Here is a 20,540-nt window from a genome sequence, read left to right as displayed (position 1 = left end):
TGACAACTGCTATTACATTACATAGGGAAATCAAACTACTATGCACTTATGGAAGTAGAGGTCAAATAGACCCCACAAAATGCTGTTGTAATACTATAATCATTCTTTATGCTTAGATCAGAACCCGTTCCTTCCATGTCTTGTGTCAAAGCAGCAGAGAGGCTGAACACACAAGATCTTTTCTAGATTCTTAACAGATCTACTCTTCTGAGTATCTCTGTGAATGGTTTGGGAGTAAATAATGTTTACGCTTGATCTTACCAAAAGGCCAAGAAGCTATTACTACCCCATGGATTAACCAATACCTTTACAAACTGTAGTGGTGTGTTTTTCAGTTATAACCTATATTCTAGTCTTTGCCAGTAGGGTATCAATCAAAATAATAATCCAACATGCTACAGTGTTAATGACAGTGAAACCTGGCAGAGTGGAGGATGTGTGTCATGTATCACATTCAGAGTACATCTCCAAGGCAAATAGCTTGTAGCATACTGGAACATAGGAAAGATGAAGACAATGAGAAACATAAGTGTATAAGAAATAACTTTTTAATATCCTGTTCTTAAATCTATATTTTAAGAATACAGTTTAACAATTCTTGCATTTTGGAAATAACTAACACCACGAGACAATGCAGTAATAGCCAGTACACCTCTAATACACACAACCTGACATTAGAATTTTAGAACTGTGTCTTGCACTGTAAATCCAACTTAACAAAAAGGACACATTGTCAAAACAAACTGCCATAAACTTTCCAGAACTGGAGAAGTTTTCATATGGCATAGGGGGAATTATTTTGCAACATCATGAATTAATGAGTTAACCCAAAATATTTTGTTTAATTTTTGTACCGCTTCTGTTTCACTGAGTTCAGAACAGGCAATGAAAACTCTGCTAATTATCTCAATTACATAATAAATCCTATGTGTACTTCAAGACTATTGTACACAATAAAAGTAGAGTGTTCTAAAACATTTAAAACCCAATTCTATGCATGTTTGTTCAGAAGCCCCACTGATTTACAGCCACTGATTTATTTACTGATTGACTGATTAAGTGCCATCAAGTTGGTGTTGACTCCTAGTGACCACATAGATAGATTCTCTCCAGGATGATCGGTCTTCAACTTGGCCTTTAAGGTCTCTCAGTGGTGCGTTCATTGCTGTCATAATCGAGTCCATCCACCTTGTTGCTGGTTGTCCGCTTCTTCTCTTTCCTTCAACTTTTTCCAGCATTATGGACTTCTCAAAGAAGCTGGATCTTCACATAATGTGTCCGAAATATGATAGTTTGAGCCTGGTCATTTGTGTCTCAAGTGAAAATTCTGGCTTGATTTGTTCTATGATCCATTTGTTTGTTTTCCTGGCTGTCCATGGTATCCTCAAAAGTCTTCTCCAGCACCAAAGTTCAAAAGTGTCAATGCTTTTTCTATCTTGCTTCTTCAAAGTCCAGCTTTTCCATCCATAGAGTGTCACGAGGAAAAACACTGCCCAAACAATTCTAATCTTTGTAGGTGTAGACACGTCACGGCATCTAAATATCCTTTCCAAGGCCTTCATTGCAACCCTACCAAGTGCTAGCCTGTGGCATAGCCCTCACTCCCATGTAAATGTGAGTGGACTGCAGCCAATATAGCTCATTAAAATGGTATGCCCTATTTTAGTGAAATTCACACTGTCAGCATACCGTATAAGAAGCTGCAAAAGGCAGATTGGATCTGCTGTTAAATCTCTAAATGATTTACAGCAGATCAGTAACTGTTTCCAATGCTTAACAGCAGCAGCAGCAACAAGACTTCTCCTACACCACCAAACTATGCTGCTGAAATGAACAATGCTTGGGCAAAACCCAGAAATGAACTGTTGGTCTGAAAAGACTGAGAGTTCAGTTCTGCTATGGCAAACCAATTCCTGGGCTAAGCATCTGCTCAGAGGCACCCTGTTATTGAATTCTACATTTTTATCTGCCCATAAGTCACTTTTTTAGACTAATTTACTTAAGGAAAGTAAGCTTATGGGATCACACAGCATTCTGTGGGTGGGTGTCCCTCACTATCAACTTTGCAGTGCCTCGACCAATATGAACCAAATTGGGTACACTTGTAGAAACACATAGGACACCTCAACAGCATAGTTTGTGAAGATATCCACCCCTATTCAAGATCAAGGATGCATAAACGTTTGAAGCGCAAGTGGGCTAACTTGTGGACTGTAACCAATTTGAACCAAATTTGTTAGAGTTATGAAACATAGGTTCACCTCAGTGGCATAGTTTGTGATGATGTTATCCACCTCAATTTAAAATGGCAGATGTGTGAAAATCTGAGGTGCAAGTGGGCTAACTTGTAAAACACCAAACCAATTTTAACCAAGTGTGTTACAACTGTAGGGACGCATAGGGAGGCCTCAATGACATTGTTTATAATGTCATCCACCCTGATTCAAGATGGCAGATGCATAAAAGTTTGAGAAGTAACTGGGCTAACTTGTGAACTGTCTAATCTGGAGCAAATTTGCTACAGCTGTAGGGACACATAGGGACAGCTCAAGGGCATAGTTTGTAATGATGTCATCCACCCTGATTCAAAATGGCAGACACATGATGCTCAAATTGTTTAACTTGTGAACTGCCTAATCAATTTGAACCAAATTTGCTACAAGTGTGAGGACACATAGGGATGGTTCTATGGAATAGTTTGTAATGTTATCCACCCCAATTCAAGATGGTGGACATGTGAACTATTAAGGCTGAAGTGGGCTAATTTGTGAGGATGGTAATTATCAGCTAAGATTATAGTAAGAGGAAAGTAGGCAGATTAGTTCTTACCAGAACAACTTCTTCTACCTGGATCCAGTTGGTGGACTCTGGGTTCTAGTAAAAGACAGTTTAGATCCCACAAGCCTGATGTCCACCCACCCCACTCCAATGAATAATTATCGTAGATGCATAAGGTCTACAATACCTTAATCTTAAATTTCCTTTTTACGTCCCTTTGCCAGTTAAACAACAGGCAGCAGAGGGGTCAAGCTACAATCCTGATGGGTGTAAACTTAAAATTTAACTGAAAATCATTCAAAATCAGTATGCTATAAATATGTTCTGTCTCACTAAAGTCTATTTTTACATTCCCATGCTCACAAGTTTTTGGATGCCCGCTCAGTTCATTTTAGATCCCCCTCAGTTTGAATCAGGAAGGCCCCATTCTGAATGCAGGTATGCACCCACTGCCTTAATACTGCCGCCCAGAACAAAACTCATTCTGCACAGGTATGAAAAAAATTAGAGAGACCGCTGACCAAAGGGCCAATCTACATGTGATGCATAGTTTTGTGTAATGTAGTCAAAGAGGCAGAATCCAGTAGCAGACTAAAACAAGATGAGCATTCAGGGATGTGCATGTATGGGACGGTGGAAGAGTTCTGAACCGTATCCCTTGAACTGTTGGTTTGTTAAACTTCATTTCTCCAAAGCTGCTTGCTTTTATGCCACATAATAGAAAAGATGTACGTACTCCTTTTATGTGTGTGCATGCGCACATGCACACATGTTGGGGGAACAGCTCAGGGACATCCCCCCCCAAATAAATGATATAAGGCAGTGTCAGGCCCCTAAGGAAGTGTGGTGAGAGGGATGCCTTTGGTCCTTCAGGAAGGGCAAGATAAAAGTGTAACAAACATACGTTTTGTCTGGTTATCATCCTAGTTTGGCTAGGTTTGAATATAATTCACCAAACGTCCTTCCTTGCTATGATCTATGGTATAGAACAAAACAAAAACATTGATGGATTGAAAATACATGCCAGTTTCTAGTTCAAGTGTTCTCAGCTGGCTTTTTGGTCAACTTCCTAAAGTCAGGAAAATACCTCTGAACATCTACCTGGCTTTGCAAGCAAGATGAAGGAATTGGTTTTCTCAGCATTCAGAACATAGCAAGACCTGCAAATGTGGGCCAACTTCATACTGTGGAAACTATTGTGCCATTTGAAGTAAGCCTTTAAGTAGGAATTCCATCAAGCCAGTTTCAAATAATCTTGAGATTCTCAAATGTAGCAGGGTTAGTTCTATAAATAGTTTACAAACCTTTAGAACTATCATTCAGGAGTTCTCAGCTACAGGTACAGCTCACAATGTTTTATTCACACAATGCCTGTATTAGCTAATTTGTAAAATGAAGCACTATTCATCTATCTTTCCTAATGCTTGAGAGATTAAGTAATCATTGTCCAAGATTTGGGTACATTTTGTAAATGTACTCACTATCTGTGCTACTCACTATCTGTGCTACTTTTCCTCTTTTTACTTACTCAAAAGAGAAGCCACGTTGAGGTAAAGTAATATATCCTCACAGTTTGGGTTCCAACATTTGTTTTCGTTTTAAAGAAAATTTATCTTCAAAAATCAAACTGACAATTCAGCACCAAAAAGACTGCATAAGAGGTCTTTTCTTCTGCAGAGAGAGTACCCAAACGTTCCCTCAGGCATTAAGACCCAAATGGCATTGTTGTAAACAACTAGGGATGTACACAAATTGATTTTTTAAAAATTCTATTTGTGCCTGAATTGAATCACCCATTATTTGTTTTGTGTCCACATCTGCCCCACGAATCACGAATAGAACAATATCGGACCTCTGAAAAGTATACAGCGTACTGTGCTTGACTGGCCAGCAAACTCGCCTGACCTGACCCCATAGAGAATCTATGGGGCATTGCCAAGAGAAGGATGAGAGACATGAGACCAAACAATGCAGAATTGCTGAAGGCCCCTAATGAAGCATCCTGGTCTTCCATAATACCTCATCCGTGCCACAGGCTGATAGCATCCATGCCACGCCGCATTGAGGCAGTAATTGCTGCAAAAGGGGCCCAAACCAAGTACTGAATACATATGCATGCTTATACTTTTCAGAGGTCCGATATTGTTCTATTCTTCAATCCTTGTCTTCTTGGTTCCATGTAATATTCTAATTTTCTGAGATTGTGGATTTTGGGTTTTCATGAACTGTACGCCACGATCATCACAATTATAACAAATTAAGGCTTGACTTATTTCGCTTTGCATGTAATGCGTCTGTCTCATATATCAGTTTCACCTTTTAATTTGCATTACTGAAATTAATGGACTTTTGCACGATATTCTAATTTTCCGAGTTTCACCTGTATGCAGCCTTCCCTTCTTTAATGTCATTGCTATGGTGATACTTCTGAAATCTAATTCCACAGTCATTCATATTGGATAACTCTGTTTTGTTCAATGGATTTACATCAATGCCTGGAAGAAGACTGGACTCTAAGAATCAATAACAACATAGAAAAATTGTAGCTGAACAGGAAAATTGGAAGGGAGGAGGGTTATTTGACTGTGAAATCAATCAATCAAAAGAAGTTCTCTCTCTCTGCACCAAGAATTCTTCATTAACACACACACACACACCCCAAAACAAAAAAAATAGTCACAGGATTCACAAGCAGACACAAAATAATTTCAGACAAACAAAGTGTTCCTTATGCATGCATAATTTTTAATTGGTTGTGGGTGAAAAGCCATTCTCCCTTGTATCTGTATTTGGGTAAGAGGACTACCCTTCACTCCAACGCACACCAATTTAAGTGTGATAAATATAAATGCCTCATTACCCACACTACCTGCTGATGCCCAAGACACTCAACAATCCTACCCAGCAATCCATGCCAGTTCTGCTTCCATTGCTGTCCTTGCCTTTTTACATTCAGGTGCATGTAGTTGCATATATAGAAAACTGACCCATATAAACTCAAGGCTGTAGCTGAGTACAGCCTCCAGAAAAGCCCCCAAAGTCCTGCCTGGTGCGTCAATCATTGCTTTCCCTCGAGGAGCCACTTAAGCTTACAGCCCTCATGTGAAGAGGTGAAGGCTGCAAACGTGATGGCAGGTGCTTCCATGACTGCGAAGCTCCTGCGACTAAGTCTCCCCCAGGCACAGGAGCCTCCCAATCATGTAAGCACCTGCCATCACCCTTACAGATTTTGCCTGTTCAGACAAGGGCTCTAAACTGACTGCCGCAAAGGGCAGGACTTCCAGAGCTTTTCCAGAGGCTGTACTCAAGTACAGCCTGTGATCTGAATGGGGTTCATGCATGATACTTCTTTTTATGCTCAGTTAAAATTGCTGGGCATGACTTTTAAAATGCTACATGGCTTGGGATTAAGTAATCAAAGATCATCTGTGCCCATGTTAACCTAGCTGGGCCTTAAAATAATCTCAGGACCTTCTGGTCTGTTGTCTACACAAATATGATTGGCGTGAACCAGGGAGAGGGCCTATCCTGTTGTGGTGCTATAGCTGTTGAACCCGTCACCTAAGAACTTAGGTCAAACCCCCACAGTTACTGCTTTTAAGTAAAAAGAGGACATTTTTATTCTACTTCGGTATTAACTGATATCGGCCTTGAATTTGTCAATTATATTTTTAAAGGATCTGATTCTGCTGTTATTTGCTGTCTTGTTTTGTAGATCTTTTTAACCAAAGCTTTTCTATGTTTTTAATTTTTTAAACTGTAAACCATTCAAGGGAAATGTTCATCTTCAAAAACAGTATATAAATATTGAGTATATTTTTATACATGGTACTAGTTTGCCATATGTCATTACTTAAATTTCCAAAATGCTTTTTCGTTGCAGGTTTGGAGGGCCCATTGTTGCCTCTTTTTGTCCCATACCTTGTTGTGCTATGGCACACTGTCACCACCTTTAACAAAAGATTATTTTCAGATGAGTATGTATATATAAAATTATACATGCACACTATATATGCAGGAAACTGCTGATAAAAGTGGTGGCAGTGCAGTTGCACAACAAAGTATGAGGACAACAAAGTTAAAAATCTCTAAGTTCTAAACCTGCTATAAGGTAGATAAAGTATTTTGGAAATTAAACAGTGGGTATGTAAGTGGCATACTAGGCTAAGACACACGTAAGCTTTAACTGGAGTCCATTCACTACCCAATATTATCCTGTTGTGCAGGATACCTGTCTTGAATGCAGAGGGCGGCTCTAGGCTTTTGTAAAATTAATGAGCACATTTCCATCATGATGCAGTAAATAAATAAAGTCAGATTTTTAAAACAAAGAAAAAACTCTCTTTGCTAGATACTAACACATGGTATAGCACTGGAAAACAGAAGTGTAGATTCAATATTCCAATTATGATGATATACATTAAATCATGAAAACAGAGTATTGTTTCTCATATGGGACAAATGAAAAGGTATGCAAAGAAACATTGGTCTTACCTGTGAAGGGTTCTTTTTCCCTGTGTCTGGAGCTCATCGTTCTGAGTTAAGTATGGAGCATGCTCAAAAGATAGGACTGAAGTCATTGTAGTTTTAACTTCCTGACACAGGGAGATGGCTAGACCCCAGTTCCAAGACTGTAGCAAGGAGCAGCAGTAATAAGTACAGGAGAGCTTTCTAGAAAACTTGTGAAAAAACAGACAGAAGCAACTCGAGAAAGGTAAAAACAGAGAGATTAGCTAGGTAGAATAGCAATCTTATATACAAAGGGTAGACCGATTCAAAGAAAAATAGCAACTAGGAACCTCAAGGAGCTGACTCCATCCAAAAGCGATCAACTTGAGTACCATCTCAGTGTTGTAAGAGAAAGAACATCTACAGTGAGGGAAATAAGTATTTGATCCCCTGCTGATTTTGTCCATTTGCCCTCTGACACAGAAATGACCAGGCTATAATTGGAATGGTAGGTTTATTGTAGCTGTGAGAGACAGAACAACAACAAACAAACCCTCAAAAGCCCAGTGCCCAAAAGTCAGCGATGGATTTGCATTGTAGTGAGGGAAATAAGTATTCGATCCCTTCACAAAAGATGTCTTAGTACTTAGTGGCAAAACCCTTGTTGGCAATCACAGAGGTCAGACGTTTCTTGTAGTTGGCCACCAGGTTTGCACACAACCCAGGAGGGATGTTGTCCCTCTCCTCTTTGCAGATCCTCTCCAAGTCAGAAAGGTCAGAAAGGTTTCGAGGCTGATGTTTGGCAACCCGAACCTTCAGCTCCCTCCACAGATTTTCTATGGGATTAGGTCTGGAGACTGGCTGGGCCACTCCAGGACCTTCATGTGCTTTTTCTTGAGCCACTCCTTTGTTGCCTTGGCTGTGTGTTTTGGGTCATTGTCATGCTAGAATACCCATCCACAACCCATTCTCAATGCCCTGGCTGAGGGAAGGAGGTGCTGACAGTACATGGTCCCATCCATTGTCCCTTCGATGCGGTGAAGGTGTCCGGTCCCCTTAGCAGAAAAACACCCCCAAAGCATAATGTGTCCACCTCCATGTTTGACGGTGGGGATGGTGTTCTTGGGCTCATAGGCAGCATTCCTCCTCCTCCACACACGGCAAGTTGAGTTGATGCCAAAGAGCTCAATTTTGGTCTCATCTGACCACAACACTTTCACCCAGTTCTCCTCTGGATAATTCAGATGTGCATTGGCAAACTGCAGATGGGCCTGTACATGTGCTGCCTTGAGCAGGGGGACCTTGCGGGCACTGCAAGATTTCAGTCCTTCACGGCGTAGTGTGTTACCAATTGTTTGCTTGGTGACTATGGTTCCAGCTGCCCTGAGATCATTGACAAGTTCCCCCCGTGTAGTTCTGGGCTGCTTTGTCACCGTTCTCATGATCATTGCAACTCCACGAGGTGAGATCTTGCATGGAGCCCCAGACCGAGGGAGATTGACAGTTATTTTGTGTTTCTTCCATTTGCGAGTTATCGTGCCAACTGAAGTCACCTTCTCACCAAGCTGCTTGGCGATAGTCTTGTAGCCCAGTCCAGCCTTGTGCAGGTCTACAACCTTGTCCCTGACATCCTTCGACAGCTCTTTGGTCTTGGGCATGGTGGTGAGTTTGGAAGCTGAGTGATTGCTTGCTTCTATGGACAGGTGTCTTTTATACAGGTACTGTAACAAGCTGGGATTAGGAGCACTCCCTTACAGAGGGTGTTCCTCATCTCAGCTCGTTACCTGCATATAGTGAAAAGACACTTGGGAGCCTGAAATCTTGCTGGTTGATAGGGGATCGAATACTTATTTCCCTCACTACAATGCAAATCCATCGCTGACTTTTGGGCACTGGGCTTTTGAGGGTTTGTTTGTTGTTATTCTGTCTCTCACAGCTACAATAAACCTACCATTCCAATTATAGCCTGGTCATTTCTGTGTCAGAGGGCAAACGGACAAAATCAGAAGGGAATCAAATACTTATTTCCCTCAGTGTACTTCCAGGTATTGACTGGCTACCACTTGGACCTGCTGGTGGAGCATCCAGGGGTGTTCTTGGAAGAGCCTCAATTAGGAGGCGTGCTCTATCTGTGGCATCTGCAGGCTGTGCTGTGTTGTCCGGCCAAGATGGAGATGGGGCCAAATCTTTCAAATTGTGGGCATTTGTGCCCTGTGTGAGGGGACAGCACAGGCTAGCCAGTTCCCCCTCAACATCAATCATCCCTAAGGTGAGTAAACTGGACACCAGGGAAGAGCCCACAGGGACCTGGCCGGCCGGCCATCTTTTGCCACTCTATGATGTGCCTTTTTTTGGTGGGGCTTTGTGTATCTGCATAAATCTTGAATAATTAGGCATTCCCTAAGACGCAGAGGAGAAGGTGATTTTTTCTTTTTTGGAGGCTGCACATCCTCTCCGAGGTGCTTTGCCTTTTTTGCAGCTTTGCATAGAACTGCGGCTGCTATGGGCGTCCTTGCCACCAGCACAAGGGGAGGGGGACTGGACAGAGCGGGAGAAAGCGATTTTGCCCTAACGGGCTGCTCTGTAATTGGCTGTGTAGCCGAAGTGGGCCCTTCAGACAGGGAACCTACCCCCCAAAGGTCATCAGATTGTGCTCGCTCCATAAGAGGATGAAAGGAAACCGAAAGTAAAACAATTCAAAGAAAGAAAACTATGCTGAACTGGTCTGATTAAAACAGGAAAAAGAGGTTTTGAATTTGCAGTAATAATGGCCTAAGTCACTCCTTCCCATCCTTGCACAATTTAAGTTAAAAACAGGGGAAAGAAGGAGCAGGGGGAAAGGAAAAAATAGAAAACCGAAGGCCTGACAAGAAAGAGCTCTCTCCGTGTGCTGCGTCCCAGTTGCAAGAACTTAAAACTACAATGTCATCAGTCCTGTCTTCCTAGCATGCTCCGTACTTAGCCCAGAATGATGAGCTCCAGCATGGGGTGGAGGAGGAGAAAGACCTCATGTCTTCCTTGACTTAACCATGGATTGCTTTAGAAAATTTACAGAAGGCAGTAAATCCTTTCACACAATATGTTGCCATGCCCTGAATAAGCCAACCTTCTGCACCATTCTGGTTGATATCAAAGGCGTGTCAGTTACTATGGTTCAGTTCAGACAGCACACCAAATCATGGCTAAGAGAGTTTAGCTGTAGTTTAGTGCAATGCCTCAGCCAACAAACCATGATTTGAAATCTGGCAAATTAACCATGTTTAGCATAAATTATGGTTTTTAAAGCCTATTTCAAACCACAGCTTGAAACCAGCTTTTAAAACCATAATTTGTGCTAACTATGCTTTGGTGAAATACCAAAATTGAGCCAGATCTTGGTAAACCATTGCATAATTTCCACAATTAACAAGGAAATATCTATGTTCCATCTTAAATATTTTGATCATGACATGAAATATATGCATCATGAAATAAAATACAACTAAATCACTGCATTTTAAATATGCCATTATTTCTAGGATTTATTTAGTCTCTTATTTCTTAAAATGCAATATCCCCAAAGTGATACCACTTTCCACATCTGTGGGTATCCACTTAACCTGCACATGTGGTTGTATTACAATTTACAAACAAAACAATGCAAGTATTGAAACAGTGGTACAACTACTTTATTTCAACTATTTAGAAAATCAATAGGACCAGCTATCATCATGACCAGAGATGTGAAGAACCTAAATATACTGAATATATGGCATTCTAGGAAGAAGAGATAAACTCTAGTGTCACAAAACGTTTGTGATATAGGAACTATTTCCTTGCAGTGAAACCCAAAGCCACTGCACCATGTGCACAATTATCTAGATCAGGGATGCACACCAGTGTTCCCTCTAAGGATCCTTCACACATTTTTTTATGTCCTCTCAGTTCATTTTAGATTCTGCTCAGGCTGAATCAGGAAGGCCCCACTCTGAATGCATGTGTGTGCACACTGCCTTGATACTTCCACCCAGAACAAGATTCATTCCACACACAAGATGAAAGAAATTAGAGAGAACACTGCTGCAGACTTCTGCAGATATTGACCTACAACTCTCATAATCCCCAACTACTGGCCATTGTAGGAGTTGTAGCTCGATGGACAAAGTTGTGCAGCCCTAATCTAGATCCACTTCGATCTGACTTGCCACTGAAAGAACTTTTATTCATCTGATAGACAGCGTGAATGTGACATAGCTAGTTATCTTGGACCTCTTGCTAGCTTTTGATCCCACCATGGTATTTTTCTGAATGAGCTGTCTGGATTGAGGATTAGAGCACTGTGCTTCAATGATTCTTCTATCACTCATAACTGTAGTCCATTGACTATTTACATAATGAACATATCAGTATCTAAAATCACCTGTCAATTCTAATGACATTTTTTAAATGGCAACTTTCACAGAGGTATCAACATTAGTCCTATCCAGATGATGATATCACTAAAAAGGTGATAATCAAAACATCCAGGCTATGACAAACAAAGGCAGCAAAAACAGAAAACATTGCCTTCCTCCATTGTAACAGTTACAGTACAGAAACATATGTAAGAGGGAGTCAGTATTGCCAGAATCGCAAGGGCCAAGTCTTTGTGCAACTGGCATCCCTTTGAAAGATGGCCGATTCTCCAAGGCAGTGATAGCAGACTAATAGCTATCACAGTGATAGCACTGTGACATTTATGCTATGGGGTCCTGTAGGAGTAAATGTTGACATTCAACATTTACATTTATGGATGTGCTGAGTGATGACATGTGTGAGATTTGGACTGAGGTGCTATCACCATGCTGACAACACCAAGGTCTACTGCTTCTTTCCATCAGGTTCAGGAGCTGGCAGTAAGAGTGTTAAACCAGTGTCCAGGTTGAGCAATCAAGTGGTGGTGTTAATACACTAAAACTTCACCTTGACAAGATAGAGGTACTGTTAGTGGGTGACCCATCTTCCCAGGAAGATAGTGTTGTATCGGTCATAGATAGGATTGCACTCCTCCTACAGGATCAGGATCACAGTTTAGGGTGCTGATGAATGACAAAGCTGGACATAAGTTCCAAGTGGCATCTGTGGCTCAAAGCACCTTTCACCAGTTGTGGCTAGTGTACCAGCAGTGACTATGCCCGCAAAGAGAGAGCCTGGACATAGTTATCTGCAATGCTGTATACATGAAAATTGGAATTGAACAAATAAAATGAATACCTTTGTAGACTTCTGAAAATTTCTGTTCATCTAGATTATACTTATTTGTTTACTAACTCAGATCAACCAAAGAGAACTACATTGGTTAATAGTGCCTGCACTGCCTCTAGGTCATGGGGCTCATAATTACTCTACGACTTGACAGAATTTAGATCCAATAACCATATCTAGTTTTCACCACAGTCAAGACACTGAATAAGAATTAAGCTGCACAACAAGGATCAGAAAAAGAGAAGCGAGAAAAATAGGAGAGAAACACCTAGGTGACATACAAACAACACACCAACAGTGCCTCACTCTCAAAATCTTCATCCAGTCTTTCCACTGACTGGAGGACAAGGGGGGGAAATATGGAACTCTACAGGGGAAGGTCATTTGGAGACAAAACTGCATATCTGTGCCATAACACAAAACAAATAAAGTCTAGAATGTAATTAGATTGCTGTTTCAGCATGAAATCCTATGGAGATTTAATTCCTTTTGAACAAGTGATTATCAGGTCCACAGCGGGGTTACATATACAAATCTTGTCCACTGAAAGACCAATAGCCTGTTGATCCTAAGGGTGTATTCACAAATGATGCTCAGGAAAAAAAGTATTTGAACTGTATTCGCAACTATGTTAAATAAATTAACAGGATATTTTAAGAAGTTTATTCTCTATGCATGATCACCACTCAGAAACACCTCAAAACGCTCTCCTAGTGTCATTTGTGAAAATGCCCCACAAATGCACCAGCAAAATAAGTATTTAAGACAACATATACTCATGTTTACATTAGATCAATGACACAAAACATGCTATCATGCTGATGTTACAGGGAAGGCATGCCAGTATTTCAATAAAACACAAAACTGTGAATATATAAGAACAGAGTTCTAGACAATTTTTTATTTCCAAATTACTATACCCTTGTCTTCTGGTGGAATATTAAATATTGAAGGAGTTAACTTTAGCTATAAGGCAAGCAGGGAGCAGGAACTGCACAAAAATTAGAAATAGACTATTTGAATGGGACAAATATAGTACAAACTAGAAGGGAAAATGTAAGATTAAATCAGGAGGAGGAGAAAAGGATACTCTTGGAAAACTGCAATGAATACATATTCACCTCAGACAAGTAGTAAAAAGTAATTTTTCACCCAAAGAAACACTCACCTTTGATAAATTTATTCAAAAAGACAGCTTTGTAAAATAAAATCAACCATTTGAAGACAGGTTTATCCATTGAAATATAGAAACAAGTTCCACTAAATATAGAAATGTGAATACCAAACAACTGGCTAATCTTAAAATGCCTTCATTTCAGAAGAATTAAAATCTTAACATTTTCCCTTCATTATTCAGACTTTGGGAAGACTGAGAAATCCCAGGTAGAAATCACAAAGAAGTCTGTATATAGGTTTTGTTTTGTTTTTTAAAGATTAAAAGATCAAGAGTCATATTTTGAGATATAAGAGTGTGCAGTCCTAAAGTCAGGCCTTTTATCCTGCAAGTTATAGCAGGCAGATGTATTTCTGCTTGTGAGTCCCCCCTGAGCTGTCTTTGTTAGAGAGACTGAAGTCACTCAAAGTAGTTGACTGAATCTACTAAAAGACACTAAGATCAAAGACACGAAGCTCAGCAGTTTCTGTTGGAAAAGTAGGAGGCTTTGGGAAATTTTGTTTTATGGATATTCACAAAATCTGGTCCCTGAACTGCAGAACACTGGTGTGCTCAAGTGTCTGACCAAAATCACCCTACTTACACAGTTCTGTATTGATGTATAATTTAAATATCAGCAAATTAATTTTACAAAACAAACACTGTGCTAACATGATGTGGTGTGAGAGAAAATGTTTCAGCTCTCCCAGTTATTGCAACCCTCAAGCTATCATCTTGCACAGTACTTATTCCAGAATACTGTGTATAATTATGGGGTAGTGAATAGAGTACCAGATATTCCTGTTGAGTGAAGCATAAAGGCCCTGAAAGTCTTTTGGCAAATAATCTTCTTCGCAACTAATGTCAGACTTCCCAGAACAATAGTCACTCGCTGCTGTCATTCTCTAATGTGAGAGAGACAGGGGAGTTTAAAATGATGACTTGATGATGAGCCATGGCTTCACCTAAAAGGTTTGGTATTTCCTTTGAGTCTTTGATCATGTACAATTCTCAGTCATTAATATTTCCAGTTAGCATCAGAACAACTTTATTATAGTTATCTAGGTATTTAAAATGGAAGTGGTAGCTTTAGTAGGTAGTGCTTGTTTTTAATTTAAAGCAGACACCTGCAACTTGCTAGGTCCCCACGCCCACCCCCTACTCCCATGTATAAGTTAGAAACATTACTACAAGGCCTTCAAGTTTGCTAGTCTGAAGAACAATATCCCCATTATCCAAGTCAACTTTGTTTAATTTAGAAAAAAGGCAACTAGAGGAAGATGGAACAGAGGTTTATAAAATTACGCATTTTTAACACCTACATGAACCTGCTGGGGAGATAATCAAGGAATTTGGTGCAGGGTGTTATCAATATGCTCATGACACCCCAAACTAATTCTCCATGTCAACTTGATCAGGAAATGGGCTAACTTCCCTAAATGCCTGCCTGGGGGCGGTAATGGGATGGATGAGGGAGAACAAACAGGCTGAACCCAAGAAAGACGGAGGTACTCATTGTAGGAGGTCGGAACTTAGGAAGTGGCTTAGATCTTCTTGTTCTGGATGGGGTTCCCCCAGAAAGAGCAGGCACATAGTCTGGAACCCAAGCCTCTGGTTTCTCAGGTTGAGGCAGTGGCCAGGAGGGCTCTCTATCAGCTTTGGCTGATACACCAACTACATCAATTTCAGGAGATAAACAACCTTAAAACAGTGGTGCATATGCTGGTAACATCCAGACTTGAATACTGCAATGCACTCTACATTGGGCTGCCTTTGTATGTAGTCCAGAAACTGCAGCTGGTACCGAATGCAGCAGCCAGGCTCATCTCTGGGCATACCTGAAGAGATCACATTACACTCATTTTGAAAGAAAAACTGGTTGCCAACAAGTTTCAGGGCAAAATACAAAGTGCTGGTTATTACCTATAAAGCTCTGAATGGCTCGTTACCAAGGTATTTAAAAGAATGCCTTCTTCTTCATGAACCTCACCAGTGATTAAGATCATCTGGGAATCTCCTGTTGCAGCTGCCACCAGTTTGGTTTGTTTGTTTGTTTGTTTGTTTGTTTGTTTATTTATCATATTTTAACACTGCCCAAAACTAATGTCTCTGGGCAGTTTAAAATAAAATAACAGAAAAAATTAAAGCATTAGTTAAAATAAAAGTTTTTATTTAAAGCCAAAAAAGTTAAAACACTGCAATTTAAAATTTTAAAACAATATTTTAACACAATGTTAAAACTATTAAAACAGTATTTAATTAAAAGCTTGGGTAAACAGATGCATTTTAAAAGATTTTTTTAAAAAAATTCTAAAGCTGAGGAGATGGTTGGTGGCAACTCAAAACTGGGCCTTTTTTAAGGTTGCCCCAGGACTTTGGAGTATGCTTCCTTGTGAAATTAAAGCTTCCCATTTTCTGAATTTCCTTAAAGGTCCTGAAGACATACCTGTTTAGTCAAACTTTTAGTTTATATTTTTTAAAAAAAATTATCTGTTTTACTTGTGTTGATATTTTAATTGTTGTTTTTAGATTGTGAACCACCCAAAGATTTGCATATGGGGTGATCCAAAAATATGTTCTGTTAAAGTCGCATCTTATTGATTTATATTAAGAATGCTGGAGTGTTTGTTGCATCTGATTTATTACAAGAGAATGCCCAGTTAAGAACTTGAGACAATAGTCTTTCACAGAATTAAAATTCCTTTCTTTACAAAGGAAGATTCCAAAGAGCTTGCACAAGCCTATTGGGACTTTTGTCTTGAATGATAGGTCCCTGTGCCATATCAAACTACTTTTGAAATTCCCCTTTATTATTCAAACACAGCTTGCCATCTGGCATGCAGAGATGCTGTTAGAGAAACCAATTTAAAGCCCTTTTGGATGAGTGAATTAGTTTTATGACCCTAGCCATCTCAAAAGTAAGTAATAGCTGGTTACACTGAGATGTTTCTCTTCATTTATATACAGTGTACTCTTCTTACATCCAGTGCATTGGTACAAACTCACATGGTTATCAGGCAAAAGGTTGAGATTATCTGAATAACCATGTTTTGCATTTTTCCATGTTTCCATGCGTTAAAAACTGCTGTAGAGACCAGTGTCCCCTCTAAGGTGTGCACACGCATGCACCCTCACAAGTTTTTTTTATGTCCACGCAGCTAATTTTAGATCTCGCTCAGATCAGAGTTGCCATGCCCCCTGAAATTCCAGGTTTAACCCGGATTTTAAGCATCTCACCCAGATTGCTTAGCCTACCTGGATTTGAGCTTTCTTTAAAAAAAAAAAAAAAAAAAGAGCTAAGCTCTAGCCCTTGTAGAAGCAGAGTTATGGAGCAAAACGTGCAGTCACTATTCTGCTCAAAAATTATTTTAAGCCAATTTACATAATATATGCAAATTAGGCACCCAGATTTGGAAAGCCAGAATATGGCAACCTTAGCTCAGATTGAATCAGGAAGGCCCCACTTTGAATGCATGTGTGCACACATTGCCTTGATACATCCACCCAGAACTCATTCCGCACACAGACGAAAAAAATTAGACACAACACTGGACTGGACACCCTACTGAAGTTCCTCTTATTCACTGATATACAAGAAGGGCCTCTCTCAATGGTGGCACCTCTTTTTGGAATTCCACCCCAGAGGGAGTCTCTTACTAACTTCAAGAAAGTAGCTAAAACATTCTTAAGAAAGTTGTTTGTCAGAAGGAAAAGATTAACATTTTATATTGTTTTTATTTCTTGTAAATAGTCCATTTTCTAGGATGTTTTACATATTTGAAATTTAGCAAGGGTCACTTCAACACCATTTATACTGAATATGGATATAAAAATATAAAAGGTAAAAATATAAACAGCAGCCTAACAGTCCAGCCTTATTTATTTACTATATCAACAAGTAAGCTATTATAGGAGGAGGCATATTACAGGCACACATGTTGGCACCAATGATCAGGACTGGGCTGTGAAACATTTCCATTTATAAGTAATTAACATCAGTTTTTCTAAAGTATTTATTTATCCATTGTAAGCATGCATAGTGAATATGCAACACACACACCCATCCTATATTAATATGATGCATTTCCTCTATATAACTTCTGCCTGGTTACGGATAAGAAACACCTCTTGTGGGGCCTAAGAGAAATGCACGTGAATAAGTGACAACGTGAATGTGACATCACATCACTTTGAAAAATATAAATCCTTATAGTATTCATCAAGTTTCATCTCATAGTTCACTGGGCGTTGCCTTTTCATGCTCTAGAAGAGCTGACAAACTCCCTTGCAATACAGGCATTATCAGAAGCCACCAATCCTTCTGCATCCATCATAGCAGGTGTTTGTACAGCCTTATGAATGCTACATAACATGACACAGTTCTGTGTAGCTCAATAGTGGAAACTCACTCTGTCTCTTGCAGAATGGATTTTCCAGCTGTGATAACACATTCACAAAGAACTTCATTAATTCCAGAGGATCATAACTGCATACAATTGAGGCCCAGATAGAATAGGCTCTATGTGTCTTGTAAATGTTACTTTCATAAAGACTTGAAAACAAAGTGTCAGATTCACACACTGGGAAGGGGGAGAAGGGTTTCCAAGTGTTATTCTTTGATCATCTAGTTCTCAAGTCCTATACATGCTAAGCTAAAGCTTACTTGCCATACTAAAGTCCTTCACAAGTAAATAAATGTGAGGGTCTGTCTATAGTGCATGATTCAGGATCATGGTCCTCTATCAACTGTGCCAATACGAGGGCCCAGTTTTGTAACCCCTTACTCATACTTACAGCATCACTAGAGTAAACCAAACTCTCTATATACATACATCACTGGAGAATTAGCATGCAAATAATTAAACTTCATTTATTTGAAGGCTCCCAACAAAAAATAAAGTTTATATAGAGAAAATTCTTTTGTAACTTGAAGGAGGGGCAGGAAATTGTTGACACAAATTTACCAGATATGCAGGTTCCTTTGTAGATGCTTCATTAATTTTTTAGTGCAGCAGAATGATGCTGCAATTTTCCATCCAAGCGCAAAAACACTCAAGTATTTACTCCCTGGTACTTTCTGCAATTAGCCAATCCAATTACAGCCAATTACAGTCCCATCCAGGAGTCAGGACTGTAACAACAGAAGCATCTACACAACACAGTAGTCTCGGAACTGCACACAATAGAATGCCTTAAAACATAACACTGCATGCGTTGCTTGCTCAGTTGCTTGATGTTCACATCTGTGACTGGTATTAATTTACCGACCACCTTCAGTACTAAAACAGATCAGGCCAAAAATCTGGATCATTCCTTGTTTACACAATTGTACCATGGGAGCACACTAGACACAGAAAGTACTACCCTCAGTTTCTCGAACACAGCTGATACATCATTAAACACTAGAGATTAAATATGCAGTTGAAGGAAACCAAATTCCTCTATGCAACAGCTGCAAGCAGAAGCAGAGCCGCGTTCTGGGCAAAAACAGCAGCTGAGGACGATACCGGGAGCGAAGGTCGATTCTTCCATCATCCCAGCCCTTTATTTTATTTTTTTGAAAAACAGCGGTTTTCACGCATATCTATGGCGACAGCACAGAGAATAATGTTTTCTGTCCTCGCTCAAGCAGATCTGGCGATCAGCGGTCTCTCCTAGTTTTGGCATTTACAGGCCGTTAGTACTGAAACAAGGTGCCTGCTCAACCCTGTCTCCGCCGAGGAGTTTACCAAGGATAAGTGCAAGAAATCAAACGTTTCCCTCTTACCCCGTGTCTCAGGCCTGCCTCCAGGAGCGACTGTTGCCATATTCCCAGCCCGCCCTGCATTGCCATATTTCCAGCTCCTGTGTTTCTCCAGCCTCTCATTCAGAAGAATCAGCAGGTAAGAGAAATCTGCCCGAGAGAGTCTCCCCAAAGCACCGGGAACCTACCCGAAGCCAAACAGCGCCTTACCTGACAGCGACCCTGACTGAGCTCTCGTCTTGGCCGGTCAACATGTTTCAAAAGGGTGAAGGCGAAGACTTCAGGAGAAACGATCATATAATTTAAAGAAAATATGAAAAATGAAAACGGGAGGCGAAAGGGTAGCTTTAGACTTCACACACAAAAAAACCCTCAGCAGTCTTGCTTGATTAAAGCACTCCCCTCAGTACCGAAGGTCGGAGACTGCTTTGAGAGGAGGCGGCTGAAGGGGCTACTGTGTCGTCTCGTTGCGCCTCACCTCCTCCTTCTCCTCCACCTTCTCCTCTCTCCAGCCATTTTAGGTGACTGACTGACGGACTGAATGGATAGGTAGCTGCCAGCAGCGGCGAGGTTTACACTCCGCCCACTTGGGCGCTCGCGCTCCCAGCCCCGCTAGGCGGAGTTGTGCGTGGATTAACCGAGCAGTCAACTCTTCCTAGGTGGCTGAGAATCGTTCCCCACACCGCCCTTACCCCCACCTCACGGCCAAACAATTGCGCCAGCAGGCGGCCGGCTCTCAACCCGGGCAGCGGCGTCAGGTTCTCTCCAGCCGCAATGCGTAACCAAGCCCCTCCTCTCGCTGCCTGCCTGCTTCAGCTCCCCAGGCAAACAGCGGGAGCGACAAGGGCTCCTCTGCCTGGCATTGCTCGCCGCGACTACTGGGGGTTGGGAGGAGCCACGCGCTTGCCTATTCGCTCATGTCGCGCGGGCCCGGGAGCGCGCGCACACGGAGTATGGCTCGCGGGCTCTTTCCGAGCTCTCCAAATGAAAGAGGTAGAAAAGAGATTACACCCCCCCCACACACACACCCCTTGAGTGAAATATGCTTGGTTGCTGCTGTGTTGCTTTTTTGATAGAACCCTATTCTACATTTTCGATACCGTTGTTCGAATTATTACTAGCAGTAAGATGCCTATCAGGGCAGCAGGCGTACGTGGATCGTACTTGTATATTGCAGGGATCCGAGGGGGCAAA

At 40.8% G+C, this 20,540-nt stretch overlaps 1 protein-coding gene across 8 annotated transcripts in view; it reads right to left on the bottom strand.

Annotated features, from left to right (window-relative positions):
• The window catches only part of KIF21A (kinesin family member 21A), a 157,431-nt gene extending 137,393 nt beyond the window's left edge, over positions 1-20,038 (bottom strand). For all 8 annotated transcript variants that reach the window (XM_053253846.1, XM_053253850.1, XM_053253852.1 and 5 more), the window contains exon 1: positions 19,557-20,038. In XM_053253846.1, coding sequence (XP_053109821.1) covers positions 19,557-19,600 — 44 coding nt within the window. In that variant the 5' untranslated portion in view covers positions 19,601-20,038. The remainder of the gene's footprint in view (positions 1-19,556) is intronic.
• Between the last annotated feature and the right edge of the window lie 502 nt (positions 20,039-20,540).

The sequence above is a fragment of the Hemicordylus capensis genome, chromosome 5 (assembly GCF_027244095.1).
Source record: "Hemicordylus capensis ecotype Gifberg chromosome 5, rHemCap1.1.pri, whole genome shotgun sequence".
NCBI lineage: Eukaryota > Metazoa > Chordata > Lepidosauria > Squamata > Cordylidae > Hemicordylus > Hemicordylus capensis.
The sequence above is the reverse complement of the archived record's forward strand: the minus strand, read 5'-3'. Positions and strand labels throughout refer to the sequence as shown.